Source organism: Alexandromys fortis, unplaced genomic scaffold (assembly GCF_014885135.2).
Source record: "Alexandromys fortis isolate MF-2015 unplaced genomic scaffold, M_Fortis_MF-2015_v1.1 scaffold_51, whole genome shotgun sequence".
NCBI lineage: Eukaryota > Metazoa > Chordata > Mammalia > Rodentia > Cricetidae > Alexandromys > Alexandromys fortis.
This window is the reverse complement of record NW_026067925.1, coordinates 7,501,720-7,519,917: the sequence shown is the minus strand read 5'-3', so window position 1 is coordinate 7,519,917 and position 18,198 is coordinate 7,501,720. Positions and strand designations below refer to the sequence as shown.

The 18,198-nt window shown below is 36.0% G+C and overlaps 1 protein-coding gene across 8 annotated transcripts in view; it reads right to left on the bottom strand.

Moving 5' to 3' along the window:
- Cdc42bpa (CDC42 binding protein kinase alpha) overlaps positions 1–18,198 on the bottom strand; it is a 204,282-nt gene that overhangs the window by 130,523 nt on the left and 55,561 nt on the right. For all 8 annotated transcript variants that reach the window (XM_050143074.1, XM_050143075.1, XM_050143077.1 and 5 more), the window contains exon 3: positions 3,074–3,157. In XM_050143074.1, the coding sequence (XP_049999031.1) occupies positions 3,074–3,157 (84 nt within the window). The remainder of the gene's footprint in view (positions 1–3,073; positions 3,158–18,198) is intronic.

Genomic DNA, 18,198 nt, shown 5'->3' with positions numbered 1-18,198 from the left:
TGCTACATACTTACTACTAAGTCCTGCTATATGGCTTAACTGACCTAATATGGTTTGCACTTAATATTTCAGAAGGCTGACAGAGTCCAGGAAAGCCCTTTCCGGGCTTTATTTCACAACATTGATCTGAAAATTTAAAGGCAATCCAGCTAAAATCCAGTAGTAACTGCTGTGTCACCCAATTCCAAACTGACAATTCCAAACCAACAAAACTCAGAAGACTTTAGTCAAAACAACAAATTAAACTGTAAATTCTAATCTATCCTAAATTGCTCAGTAAAAACATGCATAGATAAACATAATGAGCTATGATATACAATTGTAAACATATACAGAAGTAGACAGTCTGACTAAATTCCTTCTCCCAAGTACTGTCACAAATTACAGCAATTATTATATTACATTCTCACATACCACCATCCCTCAGTGTCACTGGTGCACACATATATCCACATGCATACTTTATAAAAAGTCTCAGGCATTACATTATCTAGTCATAAATATTTAACTATTAAGCTATCTTCTTAAAGCACAGGTCTAGATACAAGGCATACTCCATACATTTTGTTTAACATACTTTGTCCTCAGCTGCTTATGCCAACTGGGAAAGATATTACTGGTATCCGGTAAAGAGAAGCCAGGATGCTTTACCACACAGTGCACAGAACAGCTTCCACAAGAAATGACTAAGGATCAATAATGGCCTTGTTAAGAAAAATCTGTTCTTCATCAGTATTAAACCATGATAAACGAACACTCTAGTGGTGTGAAGGTGCTCTAGGAATTCAATCATAATTCTGAAGGAAAAGAAAGTATATCTAAAGAAAAAAATTTAATTCCCTCTACAATTTGGGTCTCTAAAAACACAATGAACAAGGAGGCATGGTGGCATGTGCCTGTAATCACAGTGCTTAAGAGGAGAAAGCAAGGTCATGAGTTCAAATCATCCTTGGCTAGCTAAAAAACATGACACTGCTTCAACAAGCCAACACCTCACAACATAACATGTGCACAGTGTTACCAGGACCGCAGAGCTAATTTAGATTTAGTTGCTCATTTTCGTAACTTTTTTTTTTAATTTTAGGCAGGGTTTTTCTATGTAGCCCTGGCTGTCCTGGAACTCGCTCTGGAGACCAGGATGGCTTCAAACTCAGAGATTCACCTCTCTGCCTCCTGAGTGCTGGGATTAAAGGCATGCACCACCACCACCTGCTTGATTTTGAAATTTCGACCAAGCATATTGCTTGCTAGAATGATTTACCTTTCATACACTTTTACATTTTTCTGTATTCAGTAATATGTTCTTTAAATGAATGGATTACTGGGATAATGAGCAACAAGAATTCCTACGTTGAAACAGAAGTTAAATAAGGTCTATACATAAAGAATAAGCCTGCAAAGCTATCACATGACTCTTAACATTCATAAAATACATTCATCAAATTAGTGATCCTATACAGCACATCAAAACTACATGTATCGTGCCTTCGGGATGACTCAGTCAGTAAAAAGTGCTTGCCATCAATTCTGATGACCTGAGTCTAGTTCCTAGATCCCAGAGAAGGGGGACAGATGATGAAATAATCTCCTGAAAGCTGTCCTCTAACCTCCGTACACATATATGAATAGCAAGTACATGTGTATACTCCTACTTACATATCATGTACCTGTACATGCATGTATCTGTGCGTACACACACACATACATACATACATACATACACACACACACATACTCACACAATAAATTTAGATGAAAATCAGTCACAAAGTATACTGATGATTACACCTAGTTTGGCTTCTCATTTACTGGAAATAAAAATAAAGGGTTCTCTCCTTCACAAAATACTGTTACAGAGAAATTTTTCAAATAATAGGATATTTAAAGTCTAAGATTTTCATTTTGAAAAATAAATGGAATTTATCTTAATATTTTTATTTTTTATAGCAAGGCACTGAATTTAATATTTTTGGTTGTTTGGTTTTGTGTGTGTATGTGTGTGTGTGTGTGTGAGAGAGAGAGAGAGAGAGAGAGAGAGAGAGAGGGAGAGGGAGAGGGAGAGGGAGAGGGAGAGGGGGAGGGGGAGGGGGAGGGAGAGGGAGAGGGAGAGCCTTGAACTTGTTATCTAACTAAGGATAAACTAGAATTCTTTATCTTTCTGTCTCTAACTCCTAAATGCTGGACCCAGCTTTTAAATTTACTTTCAAACATACAGTTTAACATATATTTGATGGTCACACAAAAAATGAGACATAGACAACATAGACATTTTTAAGTAGTCAGTAAAAAAATCTTTCAATATAACTAACAAAAATAATTTGATAATATCTTTATTTGGCAAGTGTGCTTAAAATGCACACAGTTACATATTGAGTTCATAATTAAACATTTATTTAAGCAATAGCTTCCAAAGTTTTCATGTATTCCCCACCCCAAGCCCAGGATTTCCACTAAAATAAGTTTAATTTGGAAGGTGGTTAAGTTGTAACATACACATAACCTATGAAATCTTTTCACATAAAAATTACCCTAAGATCATTTCAACATTTCTTCACACAAACTGGAGCCCTCAGGGCAGCCCCAGCAATATCTCTGGTTAAGAGTGCTTTATAGTTGTACATTTTTATTTTTTTTTTAATGTTTACTAGATGTGTGTGCATAGGTGTGTGCACATGTATGCAGGTGCCTCGGTCCAACAGTGCCACACTTGTGGAGTCAGAGGACAACTTTGTGTTGTCAGCTTTCTCTTTCCATCACAGGTTCCAGGGATCCAACTTCCACTAAGCCCCTCACAGCCCTCTCTGACTGCATTCTGTGGATGGCATGGCTGGTTCTGATAGGCTTTCTTCTCTCATTTTGAAATTTCCTTTTTACAAATATACAATGTTAATTTTAGTGAAATAATTAAAAGCACTAATAATTTGAGTATGCCTTGCGATGTATTCAGACTATACATCAACTCACTAAAGGACTCCAATATCGATGTCCAATTTTTTTTACTACCAACATGTTTTAAAATAGTCTAAACTAAAAACCTAAGCACCATCAACTTTTACAGAGCATAAAGACTCACCTCAGCTCTTTTCAGCATTTCCCACTTGTTCAGAATTTTCATGGCAAATACTTTATCTGCATTTTTCAGTTTAACTACAGCAACCTAGAAAAGACAAAGGAAATACAACTTTTAAAGTATCACAAAAAATACTTTATCCATTTTCCATTTTTCTCTCTGTAAGAAAAAATAAATACCAATATCAATTTTTTCAAGGCCGCTCAATTCTAAGATCCTAAGTAAAATGTCAAGTTAAAATTTTACATTAGTGAACATATGTCAAACAAATGAACCATTATTTGTGAACCATTCTGCTGCGTATTATACATTATATCTTCCTTTCCGAGTTTTCTGCCTAGGAATTTAAACTCATCATCTGTTGCAAAGAAATTGACCACGATGCACAATATGAAATCAGATCTTACAGGACAATGCATGCCAGATTTCAGCACAGTATTACAGGAGATACAGCTATCAAAGGAGAGATATTTTATGGGAAAGAAGTAATACATGGACTGAAGATAATGATGCTCTTTATTCCACATACTTTTACCCACTATGCATGTATTCCAACCCATCCTTTCCTTCCTCCCCCAATTTCCAGCAAAGAGCATTTATGACTAACAGTTTTACAAACTGTGGACTATACACATCCTTTCCAACAATAAAAAGCAACAAATGCTCCTGTGTTTTATATATCAAAAAACTGACAAATGCAAATAAGATTATTCTCGCTGTCAACAAAATGATTACATTTCTGTTTCTAGTGTTGTTTTCATTTAACTAGAATATCTCTTTAGGGCCCTTCCATTTGCTGGTTTTTTACAGGGTTGAAACGAAACCACAGAAAAGGCAGGCAAATATTCACCAACAACATTTCTGGTAACTGAGAGGCACCACTAGAGAAAAGAATTACTATCTGTTGCAGTTTGGATATTAGGTGCCCCTCAAAAGTCCATGTGGTGGTAAAAGTTTGGTCCCCTGTGCAGCACTTTGGATGATGGCAGAAGTTTTAAATGCTTAATAATAGTGGGTGCCTTTAAGCTGTTGCAGTCTGTAAGACCCTAAACTGACTTAAGTATTTCCTCCATCCTTTTCTTCCTATCAGGTAGATGGTTTTATTTTGCCACACACTCCCAGAACCATACATTACTTCATTACAGGTTCAAAAGCAAAGCATTAACTGATTACACACTAAAATCTCCAAAACCATAAGCCAACATAAATTTTCCTTTTTATAAGGGAATTATTTGAGGCATTTTATTATAGTAGTTGGTAGGTAACAACACAATATCCTAACATGTGTACAAATCTTTATAGTTCAAAGGAAAATTTCCAAGAATAAAAAATAGGTTTAAATTCAAGCTCTAATTTTTAAATAAATTTTGATAGCAAATGTGCATATTAAGGGCACTTTAAAAATTTGTATCTAGATGAGATTTTCATCAAAGTAATATGATGACATAATTAAAATCAGTGCATAATATTTCTAAGTAGCTGTAATAAACAGTTATGCTATCAATTAAAATGGTGGAGGATGTGTCAGGAAGATAGCTCAGTAAAAAACCTAGCCACACAAGCAAGTCTAAGAAACTGAGTTCAATTGATCCTTGTAACCCATGTAAAAAGCCTGATGTAGTGGTGCACATCTGTAATCTCAGTATTCATATGGAAAGATGGAAGGTATGGATAGAATTGCCTGGAAGCTTCCAGGCCAGGCAGTTTGAAATACACAGTATAGCAGCAAAAACAAAAGACCATGCATCAACAAGGTAAGAGCTAATGGCCAAGTTGTCCTCTAACTTCCATATGCCCAACAACATGCATCCAATGTCCGAATGCCAGGCACTATACTAATATTTCACATGGGTCTACAACCCCTCAAATGCAATTCCAAAAGCCAAAATATTTCATAACTCACTTAGCATTGTATGTTAAAACCAGGAGATTATTAATCTTTTGTTTTGGTTGGGTGTTGTTGCTGTTTTAATATCTCTTACTGTAAAAACAAAAAATGTTTAGCCAGAGAATGGTTATGCACGTCATTAATCTCAGCATTCAGGAGGCAGAGGCAGTAGGATCTTTATGAGTTCCAGGACAGCCTGGCCTATAGAGCAAGTTAGAGGACAGCCAGAGCTATACAGAGAAACCCTGTCTCAAAAAACCAAAGTGAAGTTTCACTTCAGAAGCATGTTGCGCAAGTCTGCTTCAAGTCTTGAGAGGGTAATGTGTAAGAATGTACACTATATTATGTTCTGAGATTCCCAGAATACTGGACTCAAAACAACCTGTGGGTTGTGCAGCTCCACAGAAGAGGTGAACAGTGATAGTAAGCAGCATCCACTCAACACCCCAAAACTTAGCTAGCACTTACTGGGGTGTTAGAAAGGTGGTGGCAATATGAATTCTGAAGCCAGTCTATTGGTCTCAAATCTTGGTTTTATCATATCACTGTATAATCCCAGGTTTCTTTTTTTTTTGTGCCCCCTCCAGGTTTCTTATTTAAAGAATTGCTTTTTAATATTTTATTTTTCTCATTAATGGAGAGTTTAATAAGTGTACTTACATTATATAGATATAGTAAAGATCAAAATAATTAATATGCATATAAAGTACTTATTACTACAGGGTCTGGAGTCCATTAGGTGTTCAATAGATGTGAGCTGTTACCATGCATCTGTACCTCTACTTTAGCACCCACTCTCCCCATCTCCATACCACTGCTGCGTGACAGCCAGTATGTCTTACAATCCCTTTAACACTAAAAAGAGAAACAGTTCTTCAATTTAGTTTTAAGTTTGTAACTCTGACACTATACATACGCACAGAAATTCCCTCAACTGAAAAAATTCCACATACAAATAAAAAGCAAGTCATAATATTCAACATAGTATAGTTTTCAGTAGTAAAATACTAGAACTAACAAATCTTCTTACAGAGAAAATAGACAAAATAATCCAAAAGAAACTATTCATGTGTTTGAAGAAATATTAAGAATATTATTTGATAGAGAAAAACTTAAAGTCACCATATTATGTAAAACATAAGTTTACAAAACATTGTAGATCATAATTATTTTTCTACATATACCTATACATAAAATAAATCATAAATTTCCAGGCCAAATATTAAAAGGTTAGACACCAAAATCCTAAAAGATGAACTACTTCTAAAGTTCTTCAAAGAAGTATGACTTTTATTTGCCTTTCTACCTCTTCTGTAGGATACACACACCACTCATCTTGGTCATGACATGAACACTAGCTATATGTGTGGTAGTGTATGGTAAGGACCAACAAGAGACACAGTTCACACGTGTTCATGGTAGGATGGAATACTATGCTACTGCATAGCAAAAAATACTCTCCACAATACCTTAGAAAAGAGTTGCCTATAAACTTTTCCGGAATGAACTTTGGTTTAGAGAAATAACAGTCAACTCAAGAAACTCTCCTGAATTATCAAATTAATGCCACGATAAAAAAAGATTATGAAACTCCCAAGTTGATCATTGACCTGTTCCTCTTTGTTTACACTACAAATCATTTCCATCTTCATGGTAGTAGAAAAACAACAAAAATAAAGCTGTCTCGGAGCTCCCACTTTATATCTTGTACATTCAAGTGGCAAAGTCAAGAGGCACATAAGAGGATGGTGTGAATGATGGTTTGAAAGAAAAGGACACTCAATGGGAGTGGCACTACGAGGAGGTGTGGCTAAATTGGAGTGGGTGTGGCCTTGCCGGAGGAAGTGTGTCACTGTGAGGGTGGATTTTGAGGGCTCATATATGCTCAAGCCACACCCAGCATCTCAGTTCACTTCCTGTTGCCTGTAAGATGGAGAACTCTCTCAAGATGTAGCAAACTCTCCAGCACCATGTCTGCCTGCATACAGCTATATCTCACCATGATGATAATGGACTGAACCTCTAAAACTGTAAACTGCCATCTCAATTAAATGTTTCCTTTATACGAGCTGCCATGGCCATGGTGTCTCTTCACAGCAAGAGAAACTGTAACTAAAACAGTATGTTACATTATTCCTTAGAAAAGTAGTAGAGCACTTGCATAACATGCAAAAGGCTCTGAGTTCCATGACCAACACACATACACACACAAACACAATTAAAAAGTACATTAGTATGGACTAAAAATTACAAACAAAAATACATTTCTAAAATATCAGTGATGATTCTAATAATTTCTGTAAACATTCTTCAGTGTTAGTAAACCTGTACACAGTACAGAAATGATCAGCATGTGACAAATATACGAATAGGCGATTGAACACAACCTATGTGTTACTGTGTGTAATTACAGCCCCTGAGAATGACCACACTATATAACATAGGATTTCAATATCCAAGCAGTTCTGCATGCTTTGAATGGCATTCAGAAATGTAGTCTACCTCTGATATAGTCAGAATTCACCATACCTTCTCTTCTGCCCCAATATACCTTGCCGTCATACCTTACCTGACCCTTCTATCTGTACTCATTCACAATCTATTCTCTACAGTACAAAACAATATGCTTAAATGTAGTTCTGATGACATCATTCTCTTACTCCAAGCTTCTAGTGATTTTCTATCTCCCTTAAAGTTAAAAAGTCAAAGTCCTTAACATAAACTATAAAGCCAGCTTACCGCCCTGGCCTCTACTCACCATTTAGCTCACCTTTGTTCAAGCCATAATGCTTACCTTGCACAATCCCACCTTATGATTTTGCACTTGATTTCTCTCAGATCTACTGAATACTCTTATCTCCACAGAGCCAATGAGTCTGCTTTCTCACACCCTCACTGAAATGTCACTTTGAACTTTCTATTACATTTCTTTGCTTCCTTTTCACCTCAATTCTCATAATTATTTAACATAATATATATACACTACATAGCCTAATAATGTACAACACTTTTTGTTCCACAAGCTCTTTTGGAGTAGGGATTTCTACCTCCTCTATTCACTAACATATGGTTAGTGCCTGAGAGTCATCAGGTACTCAATAAATACATTCTAGAAAGATGAATGCTTTTTTAAGTCATGTGGGTAAATATATGCTGAAAATTATAAGAGATCAATATTCTCACCTGCAAGTACACTACTACACACAGATGTTGAAATCTAGAAATAAGGCTAGTGATAATCGACCTTTTTGTTGTTGTTGTTTTTTGTTTTGTTTTTCGAGACAGGGTTTCTCTGTGGCTTTGGAGCCTGTCCTGGAACTAGCTCTGTAGACCAGGCTGGTCTCGAACTCACAGAGATCCGCCTGCCTCTGCCTCCTGAGTACTGGGATTAAAGTGATAATCGACCTTTTGTATGATTTATGGAGTCTGTAATCAAGCTCACACTGTTCCCCTATCAGGACTTTCAAAGACTCACGTTTGAAAATAGGGCATTATTGTTGTTACTATTGATCATTTATTGTCTTACATATTTCTCTCAAGTTCTCCTATATAGCACCTAAAATTATTTTTATTAATAAAACTAAAAACACTTATTTCTGAAAAAATGCACTGTAGATGTACTACATATGCTAAGCACATTACATATATTACTCATTTAATCCCTCCACCAGTCTGAAGGGTGTTCTTTCATCCCCACTTTAAAAACCAGTAAACTAGTCTGTCATGGTAGAACTTGGGAGGCAGGGACAAGAGGATAGCTTCAAGTTCAAGACTAGCCTGGTCTACATAGAGAGTTCCAATATAGCCAGAGCTACACACCAAGACTGTATCTCAAGAACTAATAAACAAATTGGAGGACATCTTAGACTACACAGTACATTCCAGGCGAGCGTGCAAGCATGCACTACAGAGAAAGACACTGTCTCAAACAAACGAGAAAACTGAAAAATTATTCTATGAATGATCAATTATTCATATCAATTAAAGAAATTTTAGAATCAGGGTATGGCTGTGTGGTAGAACTGGCCTCACATACATGAGACCCTGGGTTCAATTCCCAGCATTGGCAAAACAAAAAAACAAAAAACAAAAAACAAAACAAGAATAAATAAATAAATAATGAGATTTTTTTTAAGAAGGCAAACTAAAATCTAAAATCACTACAAACTATTTATTAAACAGCCAGAAGTGTGATCTTGATAAAAACATAACTTATACATCGAGCAGCAATAGCCAAAATATTTAAATCAGGTACAGCCTGGGCATCAACCAATTAAACAGACACAAATAAAAGCTGACGTGCCCACACCTGTGGGTCCTTTGGACTACAGACCGGCACTATCAAAGGCAAATCATGCACTAAATTTAGTTTCTTCTCCCAGGAGTTTCAGGAGAGCCTGAACAAGAGTCTTTATAGAAAATGAGTGCCTACAGGTATCCTCCCCTTCCAGGCCCTCGCACTAAACCTACATGGACACATAAGGAACCAGGTAATTAGAGGAAGCAAGCTAATTAAAAGCTTTTGACACCTGAAGCAGGGGTAGCAGGCCAAAGCAGCAAGCTTTCACAACAAGCTCTGAAGCCCAGAAGCCTGGAAGCTGCCGGAGCAAGGCTGGAGCAGGCAGAAGCGGTGAGCCACCAGGAAGCTGTGGACAGGTAACACCCAGGGCGTAAATTAAAGGTTTTCCTGAAAGCAAAAAGGAAAACCCAGCGTTAAGTTAAGCAGTAACTGACACGAGTGTGTTGTAGAGAGAAGATTCTTAACTCACAGAGCTGCTGAATTTCAACTTTATTGTTTCCCACGGTGTATGTATTTCTTGTAAGAGTTTTTAAAACTAATTTATTTACATGGTTTGTCTGTCTACCAAAAAAAACTTAATTGATGGTGGGAAAAATATTAAACTGACAGAAATGTTCCTATTAGATATCTATTCCAGAAGTGAGCCTTTTCATAGATCCTGGTAGAAACAAAATAGTTCAAAGGAAATAATTACCTGTTTCGGATCTTTGCATTCTTAATCTTAGCTTGTAAGAGTCACAGAATATATATATGTATGCCCAAGAGAGATGCTTACATTAGGAAGGAGCTTATTTTCTTCTCAATTTGAAAAGTAAATTTGAAAAATAAAGGTAGGAAATCTCTTTCCTTTCTGTCAGTATGATTATGTCACACGGATTAGGGTCAACAATTGTTTTCTTACTACTGTCCTGAAAGGTCCCATTTCAACATCACTCTGTTGTATTAGTCAGTGAGTGAGAACGGTTGGCTGGAACTTCAATACCACTACTCTATACATACATTTTGAGACCAAAAGTTGGAAACCAACATTAGCGTTTTAGAGAAAGTAGTTCAAAGTCTTCAGTTTGATTCCACATTAAGTTTGATGCCTTTTAATAGCAGTTCCTGATAATGTTGAACCGGATGTGACTCCAGTGTGCTACTGAAAACCCAGAGACAAAGACAAGTAAAAGAGTTCTTTGAATTTGACCTCATAGAGGTCAAACAAGATGCAACTACAGAGCAGAAACCCAAACTATAAAAATCATCCAGAATCTACGTAAGGCAAAGGACTGAAGATATTTATGAATAATAAGCAGACTAAGAATTAGTAAAGCTGGGTTCTCAGAGGATGAAAACACCAGTGTTCCAAGCAAGCCAAGAATATGTGCCTGACTTGGGTATTTCCCCTTTGTTATTTATAGACTGTTTTGAAAAGTAAATGCCTTAATTTACTTTTCACCTCAATCTCATGAAATGACAAGAGATATATTTTGAAGGGATAAACCATAATAACAATACAAGACATAAAGACCGACATCAGTTGATTAAAAACAATATTTTAAAGAATTCTATAAATTCAGGATGAGCAGAATAGGATTAGACAGAGAGATAAGAATGGAAAAACTACAGTCTATATTACACATTTCAGGATTTTCATGAAAGTAAGAGTAATGTCTAAAAACTTCAAGCTAAAGAATCTATAAACTCAAGGATAGGGCTCAGTGTGAAGACTCCCAGCTTGATCTCTTTGGGGGTAGAAGGATAACTGTATACTAAAAGTATATAAAATAAGAACTTGAAAAGAACCCAGTGAGGTGACAAATGTCTCTATTCCAGCACTTTATGGGCGGGGGGGGGGGGGGGAAGCTGTCCAGGAGTTTGAGGTCATCTTTGGCTACATTTAAAGTTGGAAGTTAACCTGGACTTCCTGAGACTGTCTCAACAAAGAGAGAAGTGTTAGTAGCAATGTCACTCACTGTCCCCTCTAGCATGGCTTGGGGTTTGAATGAGAACTAGAACTTCACTTTAGAGAAGAACTAGAACGACCTTCTAGAGTCTTCCCACCAGTCATACCTACTCACAGTGACCCTCCCCACTGCAGGGCCCTGGGATGTCATGAAACCCAGTTAAAGACACCCAAAGCCAGGCGCCTCTCTCCCTGCTGTTCACCTATCAGTCACTGTACTTACCAGGTCAACTAGTCAAGAGTCTAAACCCTGAAATCCAGAGTGGTTCCAGCACTGAAACTCAGATATCATTCAACAAGTCCACAACTTGACAAACTGGAACAACAGCAAACAAAGACCTAAACACTCACCCAATAGAGGCATGACCAGTTAGTCACACCAAAGAAACACCACAAATGTCCTAACTCCAGATGCACAGATTCCATCGTAAACTCAAACAAGTAAGACAATAATACCCTTCCTCCAAAAATTGGCATGCAGACTGTCATATTCCCTGAGAAAAGTCATTTAGATGAAGCCCAAGACAACAATTACAAAAAAACCAATTCTGAGTATGTTCAAGGACCTGAAAAAGCATATAACCTAACGCCTTAATGAAGATCATGAAAACACAGTAGAATAAACTAATAAAAACAATTTAAAATAGGAAAATAGAATTTAACAAAGAAATAAAATTGCTAAAGAAAACTAAAACTGATAAAAACCTTGAACTGTATAACTCAAATCAAAACACTATGAGGAAAGTCTCACCAAGAGACTGGATGAAGTGAAAGAGAGAAAGTCAGGTCTTAAAAGCAAAGTAAAAGAAATGTAGCCGGGCGATGGTGGCGCGCGCCTTTAATCCCAGCACTCGGGAGGCAGAGGCAGGTGGATCTCTGTGAGTTCGAGAACAGCCTGGTCTACAGAGCTAGTTCCAGGACAAGCTCCAAAGCCACAGAGAAACCCTGTCTTAAAAAAAGAAAGAAAAGAAAAGAAATGTAACACTTGATCAAAGAAAACGTTAAATTGAAAAAAAATCAGGAACAAAACATCCAAGAGCCAGGTGGTGGTGGTGCATGCCTTTAATCCCAACACTCAGGAGGCAAAGGCAGGTGGATCTCTGTGAGTTCAAGGCTAACCTGGTCTACAAGAGCTAGTTCCAGGACAGATTCCAAAACTACACAAAGAAACCCTGTCTCAAGAAACCAGAAGAAAAAAAAAGAAAGTAACCATCCAAGAAATCTGGGATACTCAGAAAAGACCAAATCTATCTATGAATAATATAGGTATGGGGGGAGAAACACCAGTTAAAAGCACAGAATATATTTTTAATGAAATCATATGATAAAATTTCCCCAGTCTTAAAAAAGAGAAGCCTATAAAGAAATATACAGAACACCAAATAGACAAGACAAAAAAAGAACTTCCTTCAATACATAATAATTAAATATTAAATGTTAGAAAGAAAGGATATTAAAAAGCTGCAAGAGAAAAAGACCAAATCTCTAGTAAAAACTAGCCTGTTAGAGTAACACATGACTTTTCAATGGATACTTTGAAAGTCAGAAGGGCCAGGACTGATGTTCTACAAGCCTTAAGAGACTAGAGAAGTCAGTCCATATTACTATACCCAGCAAAAGTATCAGTCATAACTGAAGGAAAAAGAAAAAATGTTTTCTTGATGAAGACAAACTTTAAGGAATTTATGTTCACCACTCCATCTCTACAGAGGACATCAGAAGGAAAACATCAGTTTAAAGAAGTAGTTAACCACATTGAAGAAGATGCAATAAGTAATCTAGAACAGATAAACAAGAGTCTTAAAGAAGATAACAAAATGACAAGAACCAGTGAACGCTGTTCACTAACTCTCAATACGAATGGTCGTGGCTCCCCCAAACACACAAACTAACAGACTGGATTAGGAAAAAGGATCCATCTTTCTGCTGTCTCCCCAGAAGCACACCTCAGCATCAAGAACAGATACCTAGAGTAAAAAGATGAAAACAGGATACTTCAAGCAAACAGAACCAATTTGAAGCAAGCAGGCTTGGTTATTTCAGTATCTAACAAAATAACTGCAATTCATAATTAATTAGAAAGAAAGACATTACACACTCACTAAAGGAAAAAAATCCACCAAGAGGATATTACAATTCTAAATATTTATACACCAAAACAAAGGCACTCAAATTCATAAAAGAAGCACTATTATATAAAATCACATCTTGACCCTAACTCGTTGATGATGAGTAAATTCAATACTTCAATTTCACCAATAGAAAGATCATCCAGACAAATACTGCATAGAGAAACTCTAGATTTAAATAATGTAAGTGACAAACATCCACAGAATATTCCACCCAAACACTGAAAAATACACTTTCTTGTAAGTTACCTATAGAACTTTCCCCCCAAATTGAATGCATATTATGATACAAAGCAAATCACAACAAATATAGGAAAATTTAAATAACATCCTGTATCCTATCTAACCACCATGGATTAAAGCTGAATATCAACAATAGAAACCAGCAGAAAGTACACAAAAATAATTGAAATTAAACAACTCACTAATGAATGAAAACTGAGTCAATAAGGAAATTAAAAACTTTTAGAATTTAATGAAAATGAAAACATAACATCTATGGAAAACAATGAAAGCAGTTTTAAGAAGAAAGTTTACAGTATAAAGTACCTATATAAAAGAAAATGGAAATATATTTGTAACTTAATAAAACAGTTGAAAGCTTTAGAAAAATAAGAATAAACCCCCAAAAAGTGTAGACAGGAAAAAATAATCAAACACAGGGCCAAAATTGATGAATGAGAAATGGGGCATAAATACTAAGAATCAATGAAACTGAGTTAATTCTTTGAAAAGAAAATCAACAAACTTAACAAACATTTAGCCAAATTAACAAAAAGAACAAGAGGATCCAAATTAATAAAACTAGAGATGGAAAGGAAGAGATTATAACAGATATTGAGGAAATTCAGAAACCATAAAAAATACTTTAAAAATTGTATTCTACAAACTGGAAAACCTAAATGAATGGATTTTTAATATATATATAAATCTAACCAAAGTTAAAACATCAAGATGAAAGAATTTAAACAAATCCAGAACCCTTAGTGAAATAAAAACAATAATTAAAAGTCTTCCAACTTAAAAGAAATACAGGGCTAGATAACTAACATCAAAAGAAATGGAAGAAACATTTCCAAACTCTTTTATGAAATCACTATTACCCAAATACCAAAACTATACAAAGAAACAATGAAAAAGAAAAATATGGACCAATATCCCTTATAAACATAAATTCTCAATAAAATACTTAAAAACTGAATCCAAGAATATATCAAAAGAGATCACCCACAATGATCAAGTCAACTTCATCCCAGAGATGCAAAGATAGTGCAACATATGCAAATCAATAAATGTAACCCACTACATTTATTGATGTACAGACTGAACAGACTGAAAGACAAAAACCACATGATCATCTCATTTGATGCAGAAAAAGGTCCTTGACAAAAGCAACATCCCTTCATGATAAAAGTCCTGAAGAGACCAGACATACAAGGACATATCTCAACATAATAAAAGTAATTTACAGTCAACATTATACATGAAGAGAAACTCAAAGTATTTCCACTAAAATCAGCAACAAGACAAGGATATCCACTCTCTTCATACCTGTCCAATATAGTATTTGAAGTTAGCTAGAGCAATAAGACAACTGAAGGAGATCAAAGGGGATACAAACAGGAAAGGAAAGAGCCAAAGTATCTTTATTTGCAGATATGGCTGTACACATAAGTGACCCTAAAAATTCCACTAGTAAATTCTTACAGCTCATGTACATTTTTAGAAAAGTAGCAGGATACAAAATTAATATATAGAAATCAGTATCCTTCCTATATACAAATGACAAATGAGCTGAACAAGAAATCAGGGAAACACCACCTCTCACAATAGCCTTGCAGGAAAAAAAAAAAAAAAAAACAGCACCACATCTTGGAATAACTCTCACTCACTATGCAAGTGAAAGATTTGTATGCTAAAAACTTTAAGAGATTAAAGAAGCCATCATCAGGAAAATGGGTGACCTCTCATGTTCATGGATTGTATCAATGATATTGTGAAGCTGTCCATCACACCAAAACCTTCAGATTCTATGCAACCCTCTTCAAAATTCCAAAACAATTCACCTTGTTGAAGGATGTGTGTCACTGAGGACAGGTTTTAAGGTTTCAAAATCCTACATCATTTCCAGTCAGCTCTCTGCCTTATAGTTGCGTCTCAAGACATAAGCTCTCAAGTACTTTTCCAGCACCATGCCATCCATGCCTGGCTGGCTGCGGCTGTGCTCCTTGATATGATAATCAGGAACTCTTCTAACCTCTGAAACCGTAAGCCCCAAATTAAACACTCTCTTTTATAAATTACCTTAATCATAGTGTTATATCACAAAAGAAAAGTAATTAAGATTGTCACTATGGAAATCAGTTCGGAGGTTCCTCAAAAAAGCTGCCAATCCAACTATAGCACTCTTAGGCATATATCCAAAGGCCCACAGAGATACTCGCCGTTGTTTATTGCTGCTCTTTTCATAAGAGCCAGAAACTGGAAAACAGTCAAGACACCTATCAACTCATGAGTCAATAATGAAAAAGTAGTACTTTTAGACAATGGAATATTTTTGGATGTTAAGAAAAAATATATTATGAAATCTTCATGTAAAGAGAAAGAACCAGAAACAATAATGCTGAGTGAAGTAACCCAGTTCCAGACAGACAAACATTGCATGCTTTTCCTTATATGTGGATGTTAGCGTTATGTATGTATTTAGAATAGCCACAGAGGTTAGAACTAATAAAGAACTGGGGAGGGGTAAGGAGCGAATCTTCCAAGAAGGAGAAAAGAATACACTGTCATAAAGGAATAAAGAGATAATTACAGCAGGAAGATTAAAGGGGGTGGTGAGTGGGAGATCAGAAAAGGGGGATAATGGAGAGGGATAACTATCACTAAAGGCTTTTTAAAAAGCCATATGGAAACCTTCCACTGTAGAAGCTCCCTAAAATATATAAAATGGGTTTAAATGGAGTGAGCATACAATGGGAAAGCCAATACCTCAACTAGACATCACATGCTACGAAATAAAACCCAGTACCAGGAATTAGTTACATCTTTTTAAGTAATTGATCAAAGGAATACATAGGCCACCACCCCTCAGAGATTTACAGGCTATTACAAATACTACTGCTAAAGATACCACATAAATATGGCATAAAATATGAAGAAGTTGAGTTGGTACTAACTAGAAGCTTCATCTCTACTAGCTAGCATTCAGTGCTGGAAGGTGCTATAAGCTAACAGAAAAGAAAAGTAGTCATCAATTTCACCCAGTTATAAATCCTGTGAACTACAATAACAATAATAACCTTCCTGCAAGATATACCCACTGATACAATAATGGGATTAAACAACACCTTTTAAAAATTAAAGGCCTTCTCCATGAAACATAACCCATACCTGATACTGTTAATGAGGCTAAGAACCTGAAACTAGAGAGATCATGGCCCTAGAGAGAAACCCATTACTGTTATTCTGATAAGTGAACATAGCAATAAAATGACTTATAATGACATAATGCTATACCCAGTGTAGCACTCAACCCTCATCAGAGAAGCTTCTTTCCGTAAGATGGTAATTAACACAGGACCCCACAACTGGCCAAGGTGCAGACAGTGAGAATTTGGAGTGCTCAGCATTAAATGGTACATCTAAATCACATCTCTCCATTCAAGGTTCTATGAAGAAGGGGAGGGAAGACTGGTAGATGATCCAGACACTACAGAGCAGATACAAAAATGTTTCACAAAAACTGTAATAGCATGCACAAGCTCAAGCCAGACAAAAATCTCAGCATGGAGGAGGAAAAATAGGCACAAAGCTCCACCCCTAGCCAGGAAATTTTGTTAACAGATAGCTGCTGGCAGAGGGAAAATCGGCTTTCTTCAATGCAGGACCAATGCTCATGAGTAGTTTCCAATGAAATCTGACTCCATCTTTTGTTTGTGTTTTAGTTTTAGTTCTTTTTTTTTTCTTTTTAAGAGGGAGAAAAAACATGAAGTTGGATGGGTAGGAAAGTGGGGAATGTTCTGGAAAAAGTTGGAGGAAGGGAAATATGATCAAAATATATGAAATTGTCAAAGGATAAATTAAAACATTTTTTAAACTAGTATAATAATTAGAAATTGCAAACCTAGCTTTTGAGCCCCTGCTTGTAATCCCAACTACTCAAGAAGCTGACACAAGTGATTTATCTGAACTACAAAGTGAGTTTAAAGCTTGGCTGGGCAGCTTAGTGAGACTGTGAATCAAACTAAAAGAAAGAAAGAATACAACTATGATGAACAAGTCCCTAGGTGTATGAGCCGAAGTACATGAAAAGTTCCCATCTCTCTTCTGAAGTTATAAATCATATTATAATCAATCCAAAGAAGGTTGGGTATAAATTCTTTGGTTGATCTGTAACTCTGATATTCTAATGAAAGAAATCCTTTTTTAAGTCAACAAGCTGGTTTTAATATTCATGGAAAGAAAGGAGAGAGAACATTAATCTACCTCTACTGATGGTGTGGAAGATTGGACAGATGCCATGAAAGACTTTCCTAAAATCATAAATGTAGAATCTAGGAAAGCTGCCTAATAAGCAGATTTACAAAGATTATAGATTACAAACCCATAAACAATAACAAAAACAAAACAACCAGTAAATCTATGCATTAGTAAATGGTAGTTAATACTGCAATTGGCATTTCTAAAATCTGTGACATTCAACAATTCTACACGTTTCGGTAGTTTTGAAATATAAGGCAAATTGGGATTGCCTACAGTCACCCTAGTGAACTACAGACTAATTGTTCCTACCCTACCATCTTTGGGTTCTTATTATCTAAGTGTTGTTCAAGGTTTCTGTCCTACCTGGTTTACACAGTC